The sequence below is a fragment of the Canis lupus genome, chromosome 5 (genome assembly GCF_003254725.2).
Source record: "Canis lupus dingo isolate Sandy chromosome 5, ASM325472v2, whole genome shotgun sequence".
Taxonomy (NCBI): Eukaryota; Metazoa; Chordata; class Mammalia; order Carnivora; family Canidae; genus Canis; species Canis lupus.
The window spans coordinates 78,485,880-78,509,508 of record NC_064247.1 but is presented as its reverse complement, the minus strand read 5'-3'; the positions used below and the strand labels follow the sequence as shown (position 1 = coordinate 78,509,508).

At 51.3% G+C, this 23,629-nt stretch overlaps 1 protein-coding gene across 24 annotated transcripts in view; it reads left to right on the top strand.

Moving 5' to 3' along the window:
- The window catches only part of ZFHX3 (zinc finger homeobox 3), a 525,132-nt gene that overhangs the window by 457,357 nt on the left and 44,146 nt on the right, over positions 1 to 23,629 (top strand). For all 24 annotated transcript variants that reach the window (XR_007410986.1, XM_049110732.1, XM_049110739.1 and 21 more), the window contains one exon: positions 21,799 to 21,906. Coding sequence is in view for 23 of the 24 variants with exons in the window: in XM_049110732.1 (XP_048966689.1) it covers positions 21,799 to 21,906 (108 nt within the window). In the remaining variant the exon portion in view is untranslated. The remainder of the gene's footprint in view (positions 1 to 21,798; positions 21,907 to 23,629) is intronic.

Here is a 23,629-nt window from a genome sequence, read left to right as displayed (position 1 = left end):
GAAGCTGAGTCCCCTTCTCCCTCCACCTGCCCTCCTGGTGGTGCTGTGCTGCCTCCCTGTGCTCCTCACTCTTCTGATGAGCACCTCTTCCTCTTGGAGATTGCTGGGCCCCTCTCGAGAGGGTGTAAAATCCAAGAACCAGATCTCAGAGATTTCAAAATAAAATAAAAGTAAACTCTGCTTAAAAAACACTTTAGCAGGAAAGCCAGGCTAATTGTAAATCAATGGGTCTTAAAATGCAGCATCGATCTCCAGTTAGAAGTTTGAAGGGGAAAGCGGTAATTACTGCACCAGAAGCTAGTCTTTCCTCTTAGTAAGTTCTGGGCAGAAAGAAGGCTCATTAGGGCCGCGCTTCGGAATCCGAGTAATTAGTTTAAAAAGTACTTTTGTGGTGTTATTCCCTTGGCTAGAAATTATTGGAGTCTTCACAGATTTATAGCTCAATTCTGATAAGATTTGATTTATTATCGCGTTTGGAGTGGAAAAACCTGGATACATAATCACCCAGGTGAAAGATTCGGGGACAGAGTCTTGGGAATGAGTCTTTTTAGAGAGTGGACGGGGTCAGATTCTGTAGTGATTCCTACTGTTCCCAGATAGAGGTGAATGTGACCAGCTTAGAACCCTAGCGTGGCAGCCCTGTGAGGACGCTGAAGGCCAACCTTGTTACCTGTCCCTCCGATGAGCAGAGACCTAGGAAAAGGGGTGGTGGTCTTGTCCAAGTGCATGCTGACAGGATGGTTCATTGGCAAGATTGGTTGTAAGTCAGCCCCTCCTCTGTCACCCGTGGTGGGTCTGCTGGAGGGTAGATCCCGTGGAGGCAGGAATGTGCCCTCCTTGTCCAGTTGACTCCACGATGCCTAGACCCTTAGTAGGTGTATGCTAATAGATGTGGCTGATGACTTGGTGAATCCATCAGTGAATAAGTGTGACAACCCCTCTTTCCTGTCTTGGAGAGAAAGCATCTAAGCCCTTGTCTTTGGGAGAGGAAACAACCCTGGAAGCTTTCCCTCTGGTTCCAGTAGTAAGACAAGGACAGTTGTCATTCTCTGAACCCACCTTTGCTGAGGAATCAGGCAACTCTTTTTTTTTTTTTTTAAAACATTTTATTTATTTATTCATGAGAGACACACAGAGGCAGAGGCAGAGGGAGAAGCAGACCCCATACAGGGAGCCTGACACGGGACTCGATCCCTGGTCTCCAGGATCATGCCCTGGGCTGAAGGCAGGCGCTAAACCGCTGAGCCACCCGGGCTGCCCAGGCAACTCTGTCTTAAGGGGACTTGTGTTTTGCTTCCATGGCAGATCGTGAAGACATCCTTCCCTTTTTATTGTAAAGCAAATACACAACATAAAACAGTACTTTTAAGCCAGCTTTCATCGCACTGTGGCACAGCTGTCTCCATTTTGGCACGTTATCTTTCATGTGCCTGTGTAGCAGTGCCAGTGAATTAGCCGTGTGTGTGCGCATGCTTTGTCAGCTGAGGGCTGGGAGTTTTTACATTCTTACTCGAAACTTTAAATTACCCATATTAAAAATAAATAAATAAGTAAATAAATAAATAAATAATCCATGTTGCTTTGAAGAGAGGCTCTCCAGAGCGTGCACTTCACTTTTCATCTAGAGTGATACGTCAGACAAAACAGTGCTTTGTGAACTTTTATTAGTAGAGCTCTCTTCTCTGAAAAATCAAATCTGATTTTCACCCAATATATAAATAATTTTTCTAGAAAAGCTTTATAAAATGAAAATAAAGCAGAGGTGATCAACATTTTGATCAAAATGAAGAGTTACGGAAAGGTAGTTAAATAGGATCAGCTAAGCTTCTGTTTTGTTTATGTATTTCGATTTGGCTCCATTATTATGCAAATCTCCTTGTTCTTGCGGAAGTAGTTCCAAGTGCTAACTGTTTTTATAGCATTGTGTCTTGCAATCTCAGAAGAGTCTCCCATAAAGTAGGGAGGGCAGGTTACTCTGGGGTCGACGCAAAATCTTGCGTGGCCCGTCCACCAGTGTGCTGAATTTTGGCGTTTACCATATTTGAGTAGGCTTTATTATTACAACATTTGGTAATGACCAGTAACTTAATACACAGCCGAAAATTGGAATCAAACTGTGCAGAACCCCTGCAAGCATCACGGGCTTTGGACGCCTTCGCACTGCGAGAGCTCTGCTTGGAAGTACATATGCCCCAACTCCTGCCCCTGGAAGGCCCAACGGCTGCTCTTACTGAAACAGTCACCCACCGTGGAGGGGAGGGGCTGACCCAGGGCCCCTCATCTGGGTATCGCCCCGTCTCCTGTGTGGGGTGACCGCTGCGGAGGGTGTGCAGCCTTCTCCACGTGGCGTGGCTTTCCCGGTTAAGGAGGTGCTGGCTTCCCTGGGAGGCCTCCTGCCCACGGGCCGGGGCGTCTCTCTCTGGCCCCCGCCTGGTCTGTTCAGGACTTGCCTCTGCCCTGTGAATATGGAAGTACTGATGGTCCACGTGGAAAGATGTCACTTTCTATTTATAAAACAGAGGAAATATTTCTACTGTTTATCCTAGAAGCCCCGAGCTGTGCTTCCAAATGCTGAGAATTACATCCCTGAGCCGTGGCCTTAGTCACCCTCCTCTGCTCGGTCACTGCTCTCCCAAAAGCAGCTTGCTTTCCCACCCTGTCTGCTTTTTACCAATTCTGGTTGCTTATACCCTCTCTCCTTGAATTAAATGTTTGTGCTTGCAAAGTTTATTAATAGTACTGGCACCGCTGAGTCGAGTAGTGATTTTCTTCCCTTTTTACATTTAATTTATTTTTGGCTTTTAGAAACAAATCTGGAATAATATTTCAAGCATCTCTCTTTTGGGGGGCAAACTGCAGGTAATCCTTTTAAAGCATGTCTTAGGGGTCAGGCGTTCCCCACTTACCCTCCTCGAGCCATAGGTCTGTCCGTGCATCCCCTTTGCCAGAGCGTTAATGCCCTGGTGTTCACCAGTCGTCAGTGAAGTCCAGCTGTAAATCCTTGGTCCCGTGGATCCACCCACACCCAGTCCCTGAGCCTCTTCTAAAATAACTGAAGACGTGTTGCTGCCCAGAGAAATTTTTCCCCAGCTGTGACTTTATAGGGATGTAAGTGCTGTTGAACAGATTTATCGTATGCATTTCAGCAAACATGAGAATGCCCCTATGTGCACAGATTTACTGGGCACATGGCGGTTCCTAACATGGAACGTCCTTTTTTGGTGCCGGAGCTTGGGATTTAAGATGAGCAGGCGAGGTTCCCGTACAGGCCCCATCAGTGGGCTGCGCCGACCGAGGTGGATGCCACTAGGTGTGGTCAGCAGATGCGACTGTGTGCCCAGGAGGCTGGGAGGTCTGGGAAGGCTTCCCTGGGCAGGCAGAGGGCTGATGCCTGTGGTTTGTGTTTTAGGGCCCGTGTGATCATTGTCCAGAGGCCCGTCTGGGGACCGGATCGTTTCCATCAGGGTCCAGTCCAGAAACATCTCCTGATTCCTCCAGCCCTCCTATATAAGAGTCCCCAGGCTCTTCCCATTTTCCTTCTAGCTTATGTATCCTGCACAGAGTAGCACTTTTGTCACGAGTGGAACATGGAAAGGTGATTTCCAAGTGGAAGGATAGGTGTGATATTTTCCCGCCCTGTGGATAGATGAGCCCCAAGTGGCCCAGAAGCCACCTGGAAGTCAGTTGAGAATTGGGGACTCAGAGGGAAGGCATGCTTGACATGGCTCTGTCCCCTACCCCTGAACAACCAGGCAAGCGAATGGCAGCCTCTGGCCAGAAATTGATTGCATTAATTGATATGCCAATAAGAGAGCTTGTTATATCCGCCATTGGTTAGGAGGCCAGCTAACAAGTCCGCTGATCAATGGCACCAATAAAGATTTCATCCATTAATGAGCAACATGGTAATTAATGTTATCCATAAACCAATTAGCCTGGCGAGCTAACGCTCCGGCTTGCGCTGGGAGCAGCTATGCCGAAAGTGGGCAGGTGCCCACCCATCCGGTGTGGAGTTGGGTCTTCAGGCGGTTTTGTGGGGCCTGACTGAGCCTGAGGCTCCAGGGGCTTTATTCCAAGTGGAGAATGTGCAGGGGCGGGGGGTGCACACCTGCTGAGAGGAGAGCAGGACCCTTTCTCCCCAGCTCCTTCCCGCGCAGCCGGCATTCCCACGCCAGGGGCTCAGGGGCTCAGGGGCTCAGGGGCTGTCAGGGGCCATAAGGGAATGACCGTAGGCCCAGCTGGGCGTGCTCCCCGGGGACACCGGGGCGGGGGGGCGGGGGACACTTGCACACACTGCCCTGTGCCCTCCTGGAGGGCAGGCCGAGGCCTCTGCTGGGAACCCTGAACGGCGGCAAAGCCGTTAACATCCCGCCAGCCCCCTGCCCTCCTGTTTCATTTAGGAAGAGAAATTGTGTCAGAAGAAAGAAAGAAGGAGAAACAGATGATTTGAAGCTGTGCCTTTTCCTTCCCCCCGCTGGTTTTTTGAAATGACATCAGTGGGTTGTTTGCCAAGCATAACCTGGCAGCCTGGCGGCTCTGCCTGACTGCCTGAGATTTCTGGGGACCGTGCAGCTCGCCAGCTCCAGCCGTGGCAGCGTGCCAAGGTGACGTTCCGTGACTAAGCAGAAACGAGGGAGAGGGAGAGAGGGAGGAAAAAGGTATGTGTGACTGGGGAGCTGGGGGAGCGAGTGGTCCCGGGCCTGGGTGTGGCGTGGGAGCTGTGGAGGCATGTCCTGGGGCATCCGGTCAAGAGGGCGGGTGTCAGGGGCACGCACTGGCAGACCAGGGTTCGGCCCTGTGGCGCGGGGCGAGGGGGGGGGGCGGGGGGCGGGGGAGTTCGGGGCAACAGCCCCACAGGCAGCCGGGGAGGCTGCTGACCTGGGGGGTCTGACTTAGGAGGGACCCGAAGGAGCCGAAGTGAAGGTGACAGCCCCGAGGGCCTGGAACTGTTGAGAAGGAGGCTTAGGGAAGCTTTTATCAGCATCAGGCCCAATACTCCTCAGCAGAGTTTCCTTTGCATTGTTAGGTATTGACCCTCAGAGACCCCTTGTGGATTCCCTAATTGAAAATTAATACTAGATCAATGCCATGGGCAATTTGCATATTGATCATAAACAACTTTGAAGGCACCGAGTGTGCAGCAGATCAATAGGGCTCCTGGATAGGCTGCGGAGGGAGCACCTCCCAGTACAATGCACTCCGAGAAAGGTTAATGATTTGGGAAGTTCCTAACTGCTCATCGCTGGGAACGGCCCCCACACCGCACAGCATCCGCAAGAGCAATTAGTACGGCCTGCGAGCTGCCCACTGCCCCCAGCCCTGCCCGCCCCCCACCCGTGGAGGGAGGGCGACTGCTGGTGTGAGGGAAGGGGCGGCCGAGTGTTTTCACAGTTGCCTTTTTTGGTGATGGATGAAGTCTTGGGACAGTTTATTCTGGGAAGTGCGCTGTAAAAGGCAGTAACCAACTTACGGCTCCCACAGTTGTTCTGGCCCCTTCCCCAAAACACAGTTCTCCTGATGACGGGAATGGAATCGACTGCAGAAGGGGGCCCCGGCTCCCCAGGCTTCCGGTCACGGCGGAAACCCCAACTCACGTGCGCTCTGAGCCGTCCTGGGCTTTGGCCCCTCGTGCATCGTGTTCCGTTCAGCTCCCAGCTTTCTGGGGTTTGCCGCCTGCTCATCGTCCGCGCTCCCTGCGTGGTGCCTCCTCGTGCCTCCCCGGCTCTCGGCCTGGCTCTCCGGGCAGTATGGGCGGCTCCCGTGGGGTGCTCTGGCCGGCGCCCCTCCGGGCCCCTCCCGGCCCCTCCTGTCCCCTCCTGATTGCTTTTTTTTGCGGGGGCCCCTCCCTCTGTCCCTTCTGGCCGAGATCCAGCTCCTCTGGTCTCCTGGCCGCCCTGTGGGTGCTCCGGAGCCCCCGAGGCCGTGCCCACTCCCTCTGCCTTGGGGGCCCCCGGGGACTTGGAGACGGCTGGGCTGAGGACCCGGGAGCCAGGGGATGCCTGCTGCCTGGACCACAGGCAGCCACCTGGCTCCGGCAGAGGGTGGCGGCGGCGCCAGGGGGGTGCGTGTGCGTGGGTGTCACGAGGGGCAGACACCTCTTGTGTCGTGGAGTGGAGCAGGCTTTTTCCACAGCAGCCGGTGTAGGAAGAGCCCGGCGTCCGGCGTCCACGTGCCTGGGAGGGCGGCCCGCAGCCTTGGACCCTTACTCCGTCTGCCGGCGCGTCGGAAGTCGGTCTGTGGAAGGGCAGTAGGGCTCCGGAGGGGCCGTGCAGGGTGCCCGGGGCTCCCGGCCCAGCTCCCGGCCCAGCCCGCTCCTGCTGCCGACGCTTCAGCCTCGCAGGGAGGTGCTCTGGGCCTGGGTGTCACGGCGGCCCCCGTGGCCGAGGGGAGTCGGGGCTGCCCACCCGCTCTGAAACCCGCTCATCGCCGTGGGCTCCCCCACCCCGGGAAAGGGCCGGGCTCAGGGAGACTGCAGATCTCTTGCACACACGCACGCACACTTGGGGAAGCCCCCTCGCGCCTGTCCTGGGAAGCCCTGGCGGCGTGAGCCTGTGGAGCTGTGCAGGATGTCTCGCCCACGCAGCTCTCTGCCCACGGGAGGAGTCGTCTCAGGCTCTACTTCCCAAGCAGGGTGGGGGTGTCAGGGCCACGTCTGCCCAGAGGAGGGCAGGCTAAAGGGGAGCCCCTTGCGTGCTAGCGGGGCCCGCGCCCCCACGACCTGTCTGCGCGTCTCCTGGCCCTCTGCGGTTGTCCGGGCGGTTCCTCTCTGCCACCTGGGCCCCTGAGCCTCACACCCTGTGGCCTGCAGGTCTGGATTCAGTGTCGCCCGCTCTGAGCTTCCAGTAGGAAATGACCCCTGGGATTGCTTTGTCCCCCGTCCCTACTTTCTCGTCTTCGCCCATCGGCAGCTGACTTGGAGTAGTTCTTTTACTATCTATCCATCTAACCCTCGCCCCCCCAAGCCCCTGTTTTGGCCTTTGCCCCCCTCCCCTTTTAAAGAGTTTATTTATTAATTGAGAGACACAGAGAGAGATGCAGAGGGGGAAGCAGGTTCCCGGTGGGGGGAGCCCAATGGGGGATTTGATCCCAGGACCCTGGGACCACGCCCTGAGCCACCCAGGTGCCCCCACCCCTTGTCCTTTGAGAGCAGGGAGTCTCCTGCCTTGTTCCCAGCTGTGTTGTCAGTTTCTGGAATGGGTGGACATGTGGTGGATGGATGGACAGATGGACAGCCTGAGCAGGAGTTGAAGTTCTCATGGGAAGGCCCCACAACAGCTCTGAATGTGGTTGTGAAGAACGTGGGCCTTGGCCTCAGCTCTCTTACCTCTGAGCTGTGTGACCTCTGCCACTAATGTGACCTCTGTGAACCTCAGTTTCTCCCTCACCCCTTGGCAAGGGAGTGAGAATAGCATCTGCTTCAGTTGTGTGACTGCTGTGTTCCACCGTGACTGCTGTTATCAGATCCTAACGACTTGAGCACGTGGAGTCCTTGTAGGCACACGGTACCGGCTTGTGGGATCAGGCTCTTTGCAGGGAGGGATTTCCCAGGTAGGAGGGAAGGGAAGCACGGAGTGTTTTGTACCGACCAGCCCCACTTTGCCAGCCTCTCCCTTCCTCCTCTTCACAGTCAGGGCATTTGTGACTGGGGCGCAAATGGCACCTGGGCTGGAGGCTCCTGGGGCAGGCTGGGGGTGGCCTGACAGGGAGCGCAGGAGCACACGGGGTCGGGGGAGGCCTGGAGAGCCGATGTCAGCTTGATTCAGGGCCCAGCGGGCAGGTGCGGGGCCATCCCCGTGCATGTGATTACTTCATTATGGAGCTTTTCATTGACTTGGCTGCGCTGTGCTGATGAACTGAGACTGGGGACAAGGGCGCATAATTGAGGGAAATAAATTCCCATCACAGGCCTGGCTGCAGCCAGGAGGAAGCGTCCACCTCCTCTGGGTGTGTGATGGGGGTCGGGGGGAGGGAGAGGGTGTGTGCAGGTGGTCCCGTCTTCCCGGGATGCACCTCCCCTTCCCTCCTTCCCTTCCAGAACCTCACGGGCATTGGCTGCAGGCCTGGTGAGCAGTGTCTTTGCAGACCTGCCTCTGTTTCCCCCGCTTGGAGCTGCTCTTCGAATAGCAGCTCTTTGGCACTTGGTCGTGACCCTCTTTTGATTCTCTTCCCGGGATAGGAACCTGCGGGGCCTCCCTCCATCCCTCCACATACCTGTTCTTCCTCTCACCCAGTCCATCTCCCTTTGTCCATTTGTCTGTTCGCCTTCCACTCTGTGCTCTCCCTTAGCTCTCCATGAAGCCAGAGGAGGGGGAGGCACTGGTGCTGCCCTTCTTAATTGAAATCCCATTTCATTCATCTGGGAAGTGGGGAGGGGGGGCAGTTTTCCCAAGCAGCCCACTCACAACCCGTTCAACAGCCATGGAGCTGGACTCCAAGATACCAACATCGTAAGAAACCAACTCGGCAACCAGAGTCATTTGCATTCAGCTAAACCGAAAACCACACAATCAGCCACATGGTTTAACCACCACACACACAGAAATGTCGTAGTGCAGTGCATTTTTCTCAAAACCAGGAAATTAGTGGCTCAGGTCACCAGAGCCATCTGAAGTTGGTCATTACTAATCAGTTGTTTACAGCAAAGAGATTTTTTTTTCTCCCCTAGTGTTTTCTAGGCCTTAAAAACATTTCCTGGAATCCTGACTGAAGTCAGTGTGTGCCGTGGGCTGGTGATACACATAATGGCTGGGCTGGGGAGGCAGGTTGCCTCAGTTACAAAGAAGCATGGGTGGCGTGAAGGCAGAGTAGAAAAGAAATGGAGAGCCCTCACTTGACACCCTCTGACCTCAGCCGGTGGAGCTGAATGCTAGAGAGCCAGGACTGAAATTGCAGTCACTTTAGATTATTTGGAGCGAGGAGAGGCAGGGAAAAAAGGGTCTGTTGACTACAGGAAGCTGAATTCTTCCTCTGCTGAAAAGCTTATTAGTGGAAGGGGAAAAAGCAATTACTTGGCTTTTGCTAGTTCTCTGCAGCGGGGATTCGGGGCTGCATCAGCCCCTTGGACCTCACCCAGGATCCAGAAGATCTCTGACAGGCTCTGCCCTGAGCCGTTTGGGAGGAGTCCTTCTGGGACAACCCCCTTCCAGAAAGAGCATGAAGGGAGGGAAGGGACAAAGTCTGAAGGAGAGAGCGTGTGTGTGTGCGTGTTTGTGTGTGTGTGTGAAAGAAATTGTGAGGTGGCGGGGCAGCAAGAGCTGTGGCTTATTGTGGCCTTAAATGTCGTGGTTTTATTCTGAGTACCACGTTGCCACTGGGCAGGAAGTGAACAGGATACTACTTGCCTCAAAACATGGATTCTGGATCCTTGGGGGATGGTGTTTGGTCTGTGTTGGGGTTGTCAGCCCATCCTTACCCTTGCTGTTCGGCCTTTTGTGTCCGAATGTAAAGAAAAGCTGGATGCGGCTCTGAACAACTGTGGCACCACTTAGAATCTGTTTGCCTCAACATTCTGGCCTTTCCACAGGCCTTTGCTTCTTTCTCTGCTCGTGTGACTGCGTGAGCAGCACCGTGGCCACCTGTTCCCTTCGCCCTCCTTTGGATGTCCTGACCCTGTGGGCTTTAAGCTCCCCCTCCCCAAGCCCTGGCTCTTCTGGTCTGGAAGATCAAGGCGCTTGCTGGTAGCTTCCCCAGATCCCTCAAAACAAAGGCAGATCCCTCTGATGACCACGTTGCTGCAAACAGCCGGTAGTTCTCCTGCATTTGTTGACTCGTGCCCGGTTTTCTGTTCTTCCAGCTTGTCACCAGTGTCTTCCAGGAGTTGGATCCATTTGTAGACTCTTTTGAGCCGGAAATTGACCTTTTTTCTTCTGCCATCATTTATATTAAATATAAAGATACAAATTGTTTTTTTGTTTTTTTTTTTTCTTTTTGAAAGTTGCTTGCTGGTTACTGTCGAAATCCCTCTCTTCCCTCTCCTCTTCCTCCTTGTGATTTTTAAAATTATTGCTCGGCAAGTGAGAAATCACTTCTTCTCTTCCCTAATCATGGGGTGGTTCTTTTCGGCTTCCTTCAAGACTGCACTGCTTTTCCACTCCTTCTCATTCACACCTTTGGCTGGCTTTACTTCTTTCCTTGCCACGAATGTTGGCCTTACAGAGTGAAGCGAAACAGTTGACTCATTGCAGGCTTCATTTCCATGCTCCCTCTCTGCCCAGGGTCCGTATTCCCACAGGAAAGAGTTGTCTACTTTCGGAAGTTTGGGGGGATTCCAACTTAAGAGATTCCCTCCAGGAGCTTCTAGTCCTTTTTCGGGCACAGCTTGCACACCGAAGAGTGTAGCGTCCAAAATTTCTATGTCTGACCATGTACTGTCAGTCACCACAGATCCCTTATTCCTACCTGTCCAATTCTTGGTCGCTGAATTCATACTTTCTGCCCAGATCCTTGGTGACCTGCTCATCTCTTGACAACATTGCCTTTCCCTTTGGTTTCGTGTATTAGTTGTTGTCGAATGTTCCCACCATGGAAAAATATGGGTAAGGATCTAGAATTTAAGTTCTCTTGTAGAGTCGTTTGCCTCGATGATTATGACTGCACTTCTGTGCCGTCAGAAGGTACATTACAGTGTGAGTTTGGGGACGTGTGGTGGACTGCATCCCCTTTCCGGGGATTCTAGCCTGTTCTCAGGTGGAAGAAAGCTCTCACGGGAGGAAGGCCACACAGATGCACCCGGTCCTGAGGCCGAGACTCAGGTACACTTAGTAGCTCTGGGAGATTTGGAGATGGGTCACTGTAGCTAAAATCATCGCGGAAGGGCAGGTGTGCTGCTGGTGGTGGTATTTGGTCCTGCCCTAGAGAAAGAACGTTGCATTGTACAGGATCCAAATTTTTAAGATATAGAGGTTTTGTAGGCGACCACTGGCATGACTTTGGAACTTTCTCAAAGAGAGGAAGGAGATCTAAGAATTTCCTTTCTCCCTTTGGGCACAGAAGAGCTGTACAAGGTGAATGTTAGAAATGACAACATTTTAGCAATCCCATCTGCTTTTTCTCACATGGATGCAGGAAAGCTCTTGAACATAAACCTTTGGATTTTCTCAGTCCCTCAGCTTCCTGCTTCACTTTCTTTGCAATTTCCTAGGAAATGTCAGCTGGAACGTGCTGCTGCTGCTGCAGCCCCCGCCACCGCCTTAGTTTTTCAGGCTGAAGTGAACTTGGGACTTGATGGTTTTGGAGAACGGCCCAGGTTTTTACTTTCCCTGCATAGACACATCCTTAAATGTCTCAGGTGTGACTGTAAATGCTTCTGGCAGAGGCAGGCTCTTCCCCGCTATACCAGGCAGTGAGTGCGTGCGAGGCACCTACAGACTCCCCTGCATGCTTGCAGGTGTGGGACTCGGTCCCGGGCCATCTCTAGGGCCTACGTGTGTCCCGAGCGTCAGACTCTGTCGTCCAAAGTGCCGTTGCATCTGTGGTGGTCTTTGTGCATGCCACCTTTGGGGTCTGGCCAAAGGAGAACAGGTTGAGCCGGTGTTTTCTGGGTGTAGTGTTGCCTGAAGTTGGCCAGATGTCTGTTTCCTAGATTTTGGTTTGGAAAGTGTAAGCCTTTGTGCTTTATTTTTATGAATCAGCTTGTTTTACCAGCTGTGCATCTAAGTGGCTGACGATCATGCAGGATGAAGCTCATTGACAGGCAGTCCGTCACTCTGCTGTCCACCGGTGGGAGTAAACTGCTGTTTCTGCGTGCACTCTGTGCTCTGTGGGGGACAAGGCTGATTTCTTAATAGGCTCCAGACCCTTTGGGTGCTGTGGGCATAAGACCGAGGCTGTTAGCAGGCTGGGAATTCCAGCCCCTCACTTGTGCCAGCCTGTGACTTAGTTACTGGAGTCATGGCTGGATTTTTCTTGGTGGCGTGCTGTTTGTTTTGATGGCCAGGAACAAACTGCTCGCCTGTTTCTCTTTCGTTTTGCTTTTTTTTGCATATCCTCTCCCCAAACAGCCAGCCCATCATTCCCCTGGGCATGGGCACATCATGTCTCCCCGGTGTTGTAAACGCCTTAGGTCTATGCAGCCAGCCCTCCACCTTTCGTTCCCATGCTGTCATCCCTGTATAGATCGCATCCATCAGCGTTTGACATTCCTGTTCAAGGAGCCATCCTGCAAGGTCTCACTTATACCCATTAGGTTCTAATCACCACCATCTAATATCACTTCTGGTACATCCTGTTCATTTCCCATACACCGTCATTTGTGCATAGATGCTTAAGTACACTTACAGGCTTTCCTTGACTCTCTTCACCCCCGTATTTCCAACATTTTCCAATTAAAAATACATAGGAAATTATTATTTTTATTATTATTTTATTATTTTTTAATAATAATAATTATTATTTGCATTAAGCATAAGACCTCTCCCTGACTCACCAAGTGAGTTTCAACTCAGGAGGATGATACCGGTCTGTTAATGGAAGCTGTTATTTATTTATTTATTTTTAAAATTTATACTCTATCACTCATGTGTGTTTATCTGTCCTGTCTTCTCCCCTCCGACCATGGAAGCCTGGCAGTGTTTATTTCAGGCAGAGTGTTCTTGAAAGACAGATGCTGGTAGGGACTGCCCAGGCCTCACACCTGGGATGTTAGAAAGCTTTCAGGCACATCTGTTTGGGTGAAAGATGTCCTTTTCTGTAGAGGAGGGGGACTAGGAGGGAAATGGTGCCCCATCAAAGGGGCTTCCCTTCCTCATCCCGTCTGGGCATAAACCCCCAATTCTGACCCTATTTCCAGACACCTTAGATGATACTTCCAAATCCATGAAGTGGTTCTGTGGTGCTGAGCAAATGCATGAGGGCCCCTTCCTCCTCTGTCTAAGGCTGTCTTTCTACCAACCTTGGCTTTTCTCACCTTTGCCCATCAAATACTCTGTCATCAAGACAAGACACCATGACTCACTCTGTCCCCTTCTCTGCGCATTCCCAGTAGCATATGGAGTTTGAATCAGTATTTTCCTCCACTACTTTGTTTTTACCAGAGGTCGGAAATAAAACACCCTTCTTGGTTTCAAGGGCCTTCTATTTTGCATGCCTCTTCTTTCCAGAACATTCCAGTTTGGTGTGAGGTTAAACTGTGCAAAATACTGTTTGAAAGAAAGGAGCAAAAGAGAAAGGAACTTGTCAAAATGCATTTGTTAGATCACATTTTAAATGAAGTACAATTGAAGGTAGTTTTTGTCCAAAGAAAGGAAAAACCCCTGCAAATCCGCTGAGCTCCCAGAGAGCGCGCCTCCTTTGTCGTCGCCCTGACATTGAAGTGTAATTTTTCATGGTTATTTGGACTGGAAAATGGGGGGGACGGGGAGAGATGGGTCTGCGATTATTTCCCATAAATGACAACACAATCACATCACGCTCCGCTACAAACATGCTCGGGGAATTTGCCTTTTTACATTTCATGTGTGAAAGCAAAGCAGCAATCCTGGCTCCGTAGAAATCCAGGGGAGCTAATCCCCGCTGAATTCCCTTTCCTTCGGAGTTCGGGACAGAGCCGGGCTTCTTGTTCGGCGGTGGATTCCGAAGCCATTTCAGGGGTGGGTTTGTGTTTTACAAACTGGAACTCGCATCTTTCAGTTATTTAAAAGAGACAGAGAGAGAGAGAGAGCTAGAGAGCGAGCGAGCGAGAACTCTTCCCGTGAATAGCCACCAGGCGAGTCCGTAGACATATTTAGTCCTGTGTGCTTTGTCACCGCACATTGGCTTTTATCCTTTCTGCATTTCTGCAGGAGGCAACCCAGGTGCTTCTGCTAAGAACACAGATAAATGGAACTTGTTGCAATCCTGGCTCGAGGCGGTTCCTCCCTTTCTCTCCTCCCGTGACCCCCACCCACCCCCTTAATTTTACCGCGGTTTTGACAGACCGTTCCCACTGACCAAGTGGCCCTGCCCAGGAGAGGGCCGGTGGCAGGACCTGTCCCTCGCCACACAACGGCAGTACTTTCCACGTGGCGTGGGCCTTCTGCGCTGCGTCAGAAGGGGGCACGTTTGCTCCGGGAGGCCTGAAGAGGCCGTAGCGCTCGGGAGCTGGGAAGCGCTGTCTCCGGCCCATGCACCGGCACCGGCCGGGGCCAGCTCAGGTCAGCAGCCGAGGGAGACTCCGCCAGGCCTGCGTCGTCGGGCGACCTTGCTTTACCCAGCGGGGGCCGCGCACACAGGCTGCAGCACGCCCGGCCTTCCCAGGCTCCCTCCCGCCACACGATCCCCATTTTTCTTGTTTCTATAAACAGTGGCACGATCTTCAAATATACAAAAGCATAAATGGTCTCTATTCTCCAATTATTCATTTTAATAATACCCGGAGTTGCCTTCAGCGTGTTGATTCTTTCAGCCTGGTGCCAAGAGGCAGGGTCGCCAGGGCGGGGGACGAGAACAAGGCCAGGGGAGGCAGCAGGGAGGCCAGGGTCCTTCGGCGCCGGCTTTTCCTGCAGAGCTTTTCCCGCAGGCCCCTCGAAGGCTGCCGGGCCTCCACCACCTTGCGCGCTCTGTCCAGAAACTCCAGGCTCTGTGGCCCCGGGTGTACTGGGTAAACGAACACCTAGTGGTCAGAAGAATTCTTGCAGTAAACCATTCACCTTTGAGGATCCGCGTGCACGGTGCACCGAGCTCATCCCTGGCCGAGGGGCGTGTGTCTCCGGCGAAGCGCGGCCCCCAGTTCCTCTCCTGCTCACGTCCCCTTTCTCTTGGAGGACTGAAATCCACGTGTAGAACCATCGTCTTCTACGAGGCAGTTTTGTTTAAAACAACTGGTTAGCACTGTGGCCACATTATTTCTTAAAAAGTGACCAGGGTGGGAAAACCGCCCACAGCAGCCCCAGGCCAGCCCCAGCTGCTCTCCCCGGCTGGCAGAGGAGGGTCCTTGGCTGGACGGCTCAGCCTGGCACGGGGCTCAGGGTGGGAAGAAAATCGACAGGGCCACAGACAGGGGCCGCCCGGAGGGGAGGCCTCCCTCTGCTTTTCCCGTGCTCCGGCGCTTCGATCTTGTGCAAGAGAGGGACTTGAGGGAGGCCGGGGCAAGCAGGAGTGTGCAGGGCCTGCCTGCCTGTCGTCTCTGTGGGGAGTGGGCTTCTCACCAGATGCCTTGGGCTCTGCTGCTGCTCTGGAGCCCTGATGTCTGCTGGAAAAGAAATGTCTTACCCTGAGAAGGCGGGGGGGAATATTATACTTCTGCTGGATAAATGAATGCCCCAGGCTTGAAGTCTTGGAGTCCTTGCCTGCTTTACCCACCCACCCCCCCGCTCCCCACACCTTTACCCAGCCTCATCCTTCGCCCCTTTAAGGTTTCCTGCCTAGACTGTGGCAGTTGCATTTTACAATGTTCCACTTGCCAGTGTCGGTTTGGATTCCTGGACCCTTTGCTTTGTGATGTTGCATTTCCCCTCAATTTATATACCCTGTTAGGATGTAGAAAATAGAATGGACCAATTCAGCTTACAATTAAAAATACTATCCAGGTGATTACACACAAGGCACTTCAGGGGAGACTCTACGGTTCCCATTCCGTGTGTCGGCATGAAAACATGCAGTCACGTTCGCCAAGATGCTGAGTATATAAGGCGTGTTAAGAGAACGATACACACTTGTGGTAAGCAAAACCACGGTAACTTACGGGAAAATTTCTGGGACTGCCTCATTGTTGACCAGAAAACCTAATCGCTCGATGCTATGCCTCGCGTAGTGTCCAGCCACATGGCCAGGGCTGGAAAGAAACCGCCGGGAGAAAACCCTGAGTTAAATGTCCCCGGAAATGTGCTTGGGAATGTAGCAGAATGGATTCTTGGGTCCTGGATCTGAGCGTCACTGGACAGTTGGGAGAGCCCCCCGGCGGTAGGACCCGTGTCACCATGTGGTGAGATCATACTTGCCAAAATGTCACGGAGGGAGAACAGCATCGTTCATCCCAAGCGTTGCTGCCATTTATCTCTTCCTCCCCGGCTTGGAGAGGGAAGACAAGAGTAGGGGTGAAGAGCCGGGAACAGCAGGGCTGGCTGTCCGTCAGCGCCGTCGATCGTATCCTATTATGAGTTTCTGTTGCAGTAGAATTCTGGCGCACTGGATCTTATTAGAAGTAGCGGTCTAGGCCTTGGGAGTATCTTCTGTATGGTGGGATCTGATTTGACTTTATTCGCAAAAGGAAGCACGCATATTCTGTAGGGGATGTATAGCCAGTAGAGGTTTCCTACGGGTAACAAAAGGCCGAGAGGACTGGGCACATTGGAGCGCTCTACCCTTTTCAGTTGTGCCAACCAACATCTCAGAAGGGCAACAGATGGACCACAGTGTCCTACGCTGAATCTGTAGCCACCGAGTCCAGCAACTGCGTAGGACTTACAGCAGCAGGGGACCAGACACAGTCATGGAGTCCCACCCGCTACACATGCAGAGACGCCAGCGTATGTGGCTGCCACGTTCCATGGTCCTCCTGCCGGTCCTAATGTTGCAGGCCTTTCTCACAAGCTTCTGTGGTTGTCGTTGGTTAATTAGGTTGAAAATGGAGAAAGGAAAAGCTTTAACCCTATCTTCAAAGTAGGCAGATTGGTTATTTTGTTTTTCAGAGAAGAGGTCCTATATACAATTAAAACTTGTTTCTGGTAAACCTCGTTCCAGGAAAGATGAGCTTTTAACAAAAGGCTTTTGACAGCTGCAGGCTATTTCATTTTTTTTAATGCCGAATGAAAAATCAATACATTTTTCTGGGTTATACATATTCAGAACAGGCCTGATATTTCCATTATAATGGAAAGTGGGTGTCTGTGCACATCTCGCCTGTCAGAGCTGCACCACCGCATTTTCCAAGCCACTGCTAAATATTTCAAACCTGATTTGATTGTGGTTCATGACAGCTAATGTTTCTCAGCTCTTGAGCCTGCCGACAGGCGAACGCACTTTATTTCACCCTCACCCTCAAATATGGCTCACCCCAAAGAAAAAGGAAAGAACAATTTCATTCTTCAGGGATCCCGGATTGTTGTATTATTTAAGTAACGCGATCGCCTGAGAGCCCTGGCGATTCTTAGGAGAATTTCTAAATTTCTATCACACCAAGGTACTCCGGGGCTTTTGTGGGGTTTGGGGGGAAGGTTTGAGTTGATCTACATTGCCCTGTGAAGAGTTAGGAACAGAGGGACTAGTCCTCGCCATTGACCGACTCCCCTTCCGCCAAGTCGGAAAGCGATTTGTGAAGGACACCCAGTGGACGTGGCCCTTGGCCCCGGTGCCTTGGGAGCGTATTGTGTTCTCGGCAGCTGCCGCGTTTCCTTGGGTAACACGCTGGGGGCATGCGTGCCGTGGTAGCCAGGCAGCCTTTACGGTGAGGCCACCTCCGCTCTTGCCTCGGCCCAGTCCTCCTTTCGTTCATCAGTGTCCAGGTGGTTCATAAAATTTTTGCAAATCAGCACGGGGCTGCCAGGTGGCAGGGACCCCTCCTCCTGGAGCAGATGTCACCACACGTTGGGGAATCACACGGTCGCCCTCGCCAGCGTTAGCCGTATAAGGTATGTGAAGAGAATCATTGGCCTCGGTGGTTAGCGAAACCACCCTGACTGAAGGCAAATTTTCTGTAGCTGTGGCATCATCACGTCAAAAGCGTGAGGTGCCCCAGAACGCTTCCCTTTTAGAATATATTTCTCTGCTGAAATTCTCACACCTGCGGGCTCTGCGCTCCGCCAGGAGACAGGAGCGAGCAGCCTGGGTTTGGCCCGAGTGCTAGTAAGTGCTGTCTGGGAGAAGCGGTTGTAAAAAGGAGGCATTGATGGAAATAGATTTTTTTTTTAAAGACCTTCAGCCACTGTTTTATGGAGAGGCTGAAGGCAGAGGGGTAGCAGGAAGACCTCCCAGTTATTCAAGATTTGCTTCTGTTTCCTCAGCCCTTTACCGTAAAAATACATTCAAATAGGAGGGGTGCCCTTGCCTGAGGCCCCTGGGGGGGGGGTACCCATCACAGCAGCCTTCTGCTCTAGGGTTCGCAGCGGCACCCTCTCTGGAGTCTTCTGAGAAGCAGACGTGCCGCCCGGGTTGTGCTGGGCCTGCTGCCTCCTGCCAGGACCAGGCAGGGCATCGGGAGCAGACCTGACCTCTTCGCCCAGGGCTTGGCTGCGCCCTTGAGAGGACGTTCCTGGCGAGGAGTTAAGCTTGGTTCTGGAATATGACTAAACTCTTGGGGAAAAGTGGTTTTGATTTGTCTGTTTCAGCCTTAAAAGTAGCACATTGGCTGCCGTGTGTCTTACTAAAGGGAAGCAACTTCATCCACTGAGGGAAAGACAGGATTTTCCAGATAACACTGGATCGTCAGTCCATCAAGTCTTTTCCTACCGTCTGTCAGTTGCCGATACTATTTAGGGGGGAAAAAAAAACCCAAACAAACCCAACTTTCGTAATGACCCCAGCCGGTTGCCACTGACTTCCGGGGTGGAAGATGCAATCTGTGAGAAACTGCCCTCCTGCCTGCTTGCTCCATCAGCATGTGGGTGTCAGATACACCTTCCGAACGGGAATGAGGACTGGATTAGCAGCCCCAGGGGTGCAGAGGGCTGAGGCCGTTGCTTCCCGGGTCCCCACATGGTTCCCGTTGCTGCAAGACCAGGCCCTTTCTTGGGTGCCAGAGGCCTGGGTCTCAGTGAGTGGGGTTTCTCTAGGCTTGGGGACCAACAAAACACCGCCCACAACACATTACAGGTCTGAGCTGTCCAGACAAATGCATAGTTTGTATCTCTGTTTTTTCATCATTTCTCTACCTTTATTGGTATTCAGAGCTCACAGTTTTCTGGTTACTGTCAGCCTGGGCTTTCATCCATTTTAAAGAGCAATTTTTCCTCTTGCTGTTGATGATGATGGTATAAAGACAGATGGTGTAACTGCTTATGAATGTCCTATTTTATTTCCCCGGGACCAGACAGTTCACTTGAAGACGTATATTATTTCCACATGCTCAGGTTGGGCCGCCCAGACGCTGTCTGCTGGGTTCAGCGAGCTGCCCTTCCGGGCCTCGCCATGCAGAGGGCGACACCTGTAGGTCGTAGGTGGAAGTGCACCCTGCTCGGCTGCGGGACCGGGTGCTTAGGTGGGGGTGAGGACGCGGAGCCCCTTGTGAGGGAAGCTGTCCGGGAGTTTCCTGAGCATTTCTTCTTCCACCAAGCATAGAACAGCCTTTTGGTGAATGAGTGATAAATGATAATATGAAACCTAGGCACTGAAAGAAAAGAAGAGGTTTGATTTCTAAAGAAAAGGAGCGGGAAGAGAAAGTGAGTTTCTGAATTCACATCTGTCCCCCGTCCACTCAGTAGAACTCAGCTGCCTTCACTTTTCTGCTTGTAGCAGGGCAGGGAGGGAAGAAAGCCAAGAACCCAGGAGGCTGATAGAACGAGGGCTCAGGAATATTCACAAAGCCCTGTGCGGTTTCCTTGCTTGTTGTAGCGATGACGTGCTTATTCTTCACACCCTGTGTCTTCTGAATAAGACCTATTTGGAAGGGCCCGGAGAACTGGGGCCAGTGAGAGTGACCGTGAGTTCCCAATTCCGAGCTCCGATGGCTGTGGCCCACACGATGTGCTGACCTTGGAGGTGGTCTCCCTGCGGGCCCACTCCTTCCTTCCCGCCTCTGCAGAGCAGCACCTCAAATGCTGTTCTCCACATCAGGGTGTTGTCTGTTTCATAGGTGTCACACTGTTTGCATCTAAGGTGATTGTGTGTGTGTGTGTGTGTGTGTGTGTGTGTGTGTGTGAGCGAGTGTGAGAGAGAGAGGTGGAGAGGAGGGGCCACTCGGCCATCTCTGCATAATCAAATTTGATTAATATCTACACTACTACAGATAGTTTGTGTCACAGCATGTACTGGGGCGAAGGAGTGTATTTTAAGAGCCCTCGCTCCTTTGGGCAGACCCAATTTAATACTGATTGACTGAATTCTGGTATCACCATTCAGGAAAGGATTTTATAATTATAGCATTGAACGGTTCTATCAAAAGTGTAAAAATATGCATTGAACATCCTGGTTCAACATAATTAAGACTATGCATACGTCATACTGTGTAGTTTGGTGGTTATTCTCTACTAACACTTGTATATAAATTTTTTTCTCTACTCAGTGGCGTATAGTGTTAATATGGCACTGTATATCAGATTGACTTCACACCATGGTTGCCATGATTTTTTTCTGAACTAAAGGGGGGTATGGGGAGACCTGACGTTAACTTCACTATGTCGTAAGACAAAAGGGAGATGCAGAGATTAGATGGGGAGGCCTCTTAATTGGGGATGAAAATAAGCACTCTGTTATTTTGCCTATGTTCCCCAGGACTGCCTCATAAATCCTGGATTGGTGGGAATGAAGAGAGAATGTTCCCTGACCCCCGAATTCAGTTTTCCAGTCCTTGGACTTCCATTGTTTTTCCGGGAAGAATTAGGAAAATCTGACTTGAAGTAGATACTTTCTTCTTCAGGTGTTTTATATACCCTCTGAGGTCATTTTACACTGAACTCCTCTTACTTCCTTTGCACGATGAAATTTAGAAGCTATTTTCTGCAGGTTTGGGGAGGGTAATACCCTGAAACATTGAAAAAGTAGGATAACAGCTCCAGAGACCTAGAGTGACACCGGTCTGAGCCCCAAGTCCCAATACTCGGTTCCTGTGCATCTGGTCTGGCACCAGCCCCATGTAGTCAATGCAAGCAGCCTGTTCTCGTGTCCCTACATCCAGGACAGTGTGCTCTTCAGAGTCTGCTAATAATTTCGTCATCAGCCCACCTCAGTTTGCCTGAATTTGTTAAATTCACTCATTTAACCCATTCTTAATAAATGTTTTGGATAATGATCCAGAGAGCCAGGAGAACAGGAGAGAAATCTCTTGCTCCCTTTCCATCAATATCTATAGGGTATCTTATAGCCTTTTCCTTCCTACTTGTGCAGGTGTTTTATGTCAGGAGTAACAAAATGACCATGTTGGAAATGACCATTCTTCTGTCTTCACCCAAAGCATTCTGTATTGAGCTGGAGAGAATTTCCATGGCTAGTTTTAAACCAGTGTTGGGTAAAGAATGGACTGGCTTCAAAAGAAAAATATGTGATGCTCTTAGAAATTTGTTTCCCTTTCTCTATAAATCTAGCTTCTTGCCACTGACGCCTGGCATGCCTACAGATGTTGTTTGTACAGATGTTGTTTGTTTTCTAGAACTCTTCACATTAATGAAATCCTATCACTGATAGTCTATGATCCTTGAGACTGTGAGTAATTGTTAAAAAGCAAGCAAACAAAAAACCAACAACCACCTCCCGCCGTGGTCTGGCACGTGCACACATACTTCGTGGCCTCTGCAGGGTCCATGGTAGGATCTAGCCTTGTTCACATCCAGGACGCACTGGGGTCAGAGCTAGGCAAGACCCAACATGTGGCTCCCTTTTTGCATTTTCAACTATAAAAGACTTGCATGCAACTTCAGGAATTTAGATGGGAGCGATTTCTTCAACAGGATTGGCTTTACGATATTAAAAGTTCAAATGAGGCATTCAGAATCCATCTGGAAATACCTAACATCCACACGTCTAGAGCGAGTCCGTCTCCTACCAGTGAATGGGGAAGGGAAAGACCTCGGCACCCCCGTGGTGCAGGCAGCCTTTCGGGGGCCTCGAGGAGAGAGGAAGGACCATCATTGGCATCTGTGTATTGTGGTTGGTAATTTTTTGGAGTAGGAGGCAAGAGTCTTTCATCTTCTGATCAGTTTTAATCCTTGACATTTTGTTTTTCTTCTATTTCAGAAGAAGCCATTGAAGATGTTGAAGGGCCCAGTGAAGCGGCTGCTGATCCAGAGGAGCTTGCTAAAGACCAGGAGAGTGGAGGCGAGAAGGACCAGAGCAAGTGGACAGGTAGCGTGTGCGTGCTGCCCTTGAACCCCTGACCTCTCTTCCCTGGAAGAGTGAGGCTGACAGGTCAGGGAGTAGATGCATCCTTAACCTACCCAGAAAAACTGTTCTGTGTACTGGGAGAAGGGTCTGGGTTTTGCTTTTTTGAGTGGCCAGCTTCATTCTCCTTCTCTTACGTTATATGAAAGAATTTTTAAAGCTTTTCTTAAATGGCCCCAAAGCCAGCTTGTTTATTAGAGCATCCAGGTGTCTGGCTCTATGCCAGGGGCTTCTGTGTTTCTGAGGTCACACTGCTTTCTGCAGCTTCTCTCTGGAGCTGCTTCACCCTTGATGGAATTCTTCCTCCATTGAAGGTCCAGTTACCTAGCCCTACTGCCCCCAAGCCCAGTGGCGGGGTTTGCCCTGTGCACCTTGACTGGGAGGTCACCCATGAATCTCCAAGGAGTCAGCATTGCAGAGCAGGCTATGTTCTGCACACTGCGTGTCCCACCTTGCCCCCGTGGTGAGCGCCCACACCTGAAACGCACCCAGAGCGGGGCAGGCAGTGAAGCCAGGCAGAACGACATGGTACCAAAACCAGAAGAAGTTGATGTCAGGAAGGGAAGTGCTATTTCTGGAAAACTTAGTATTGTGAGAGGGGGAACAGCTATCTCTTGTGATGATAGGATTGCTGTATTGGAGGAAAGAAGAGCCGAGACTGAGAAGAAAAGCTTAGAGGTGTGTTGTTGTTGTTGTTGTTGTTGTTGTTGTTGTTGTTGTTTTGGAGGAGCCAAGTTGTTTCTGAGAAGAGTTCTCAGGACAGGTAAGTCTCCCAGAAACCACCACAGTTCTTAGAGGAAATGGTATGACAAGCAAAGGAAATTATTTTATTTGGTCAACCTAATTCTTACTGCCTTCCATTATTAATATTGTGATACTTTGTGTTTTTTCAAGAAAATATTTACCTTCTAGAGTCTGTATTGGTTGGGCCTTTGTTACTTTTCCAGGCACGACTGTTCTTAAATCATGTCAGTGTTGGCCTTCTCTATTTAAACAAGATACAGAATCTTGGAGAGAGGCCAGGGGAGAGCAATGAAAATCACTGAAGGCTGAGAAATATTGCCTCTGAAAAGAGGCTGAAGAAATTGGGGCTGTTCAGTCTGTAAAGGAGAAATTCGAGAGGCAGCTTAACAGCTTCCAAATTTCAGGAGGGATGGGGCGGAGTAGGTGATGCGCCTGTTCAGTGTTTCCTGGGACAGAGAAACAGGGTGTCACGGCCGCTGAGTGAGCGACTGGCATGCTAGGTGGACTTAACTGTCCTTTTTTGAACTGTGGTGGCCAGAGGCCTGCGCTTGAGAGATGCTGAAGGACAGGGCCGAGCACCCTAGGAGGGGTTGCCAGGGCAGGCTGGGAGCAGGACACAGATGTCTGTCCTCAGAGGTCTTGATCACAGGGGAGGATCGCACTGTGTTGCTTGTCACACTGGGTTTTTCCTGTTCTGTCAAAGCGAAATGGACACACACTTTGCAGATAGAGAGGATCTGGGCAAAAGGATTTCACACTCGCTGTTGGAAGGCCGAGTAACCTTCCAGGCCATCTGTCCTTTGTTTTCACAGTGTGGGTCCCTGGTTTCTAATCCTGGCTCTGCCACTTATTAGTTATGTGACCTTAACCTTTCTGTGCCTCTGTTTCTCATATGAGATGGGGGATTAAAAATAGTACCTACTTTCAGAGGATCGCCGTGAGG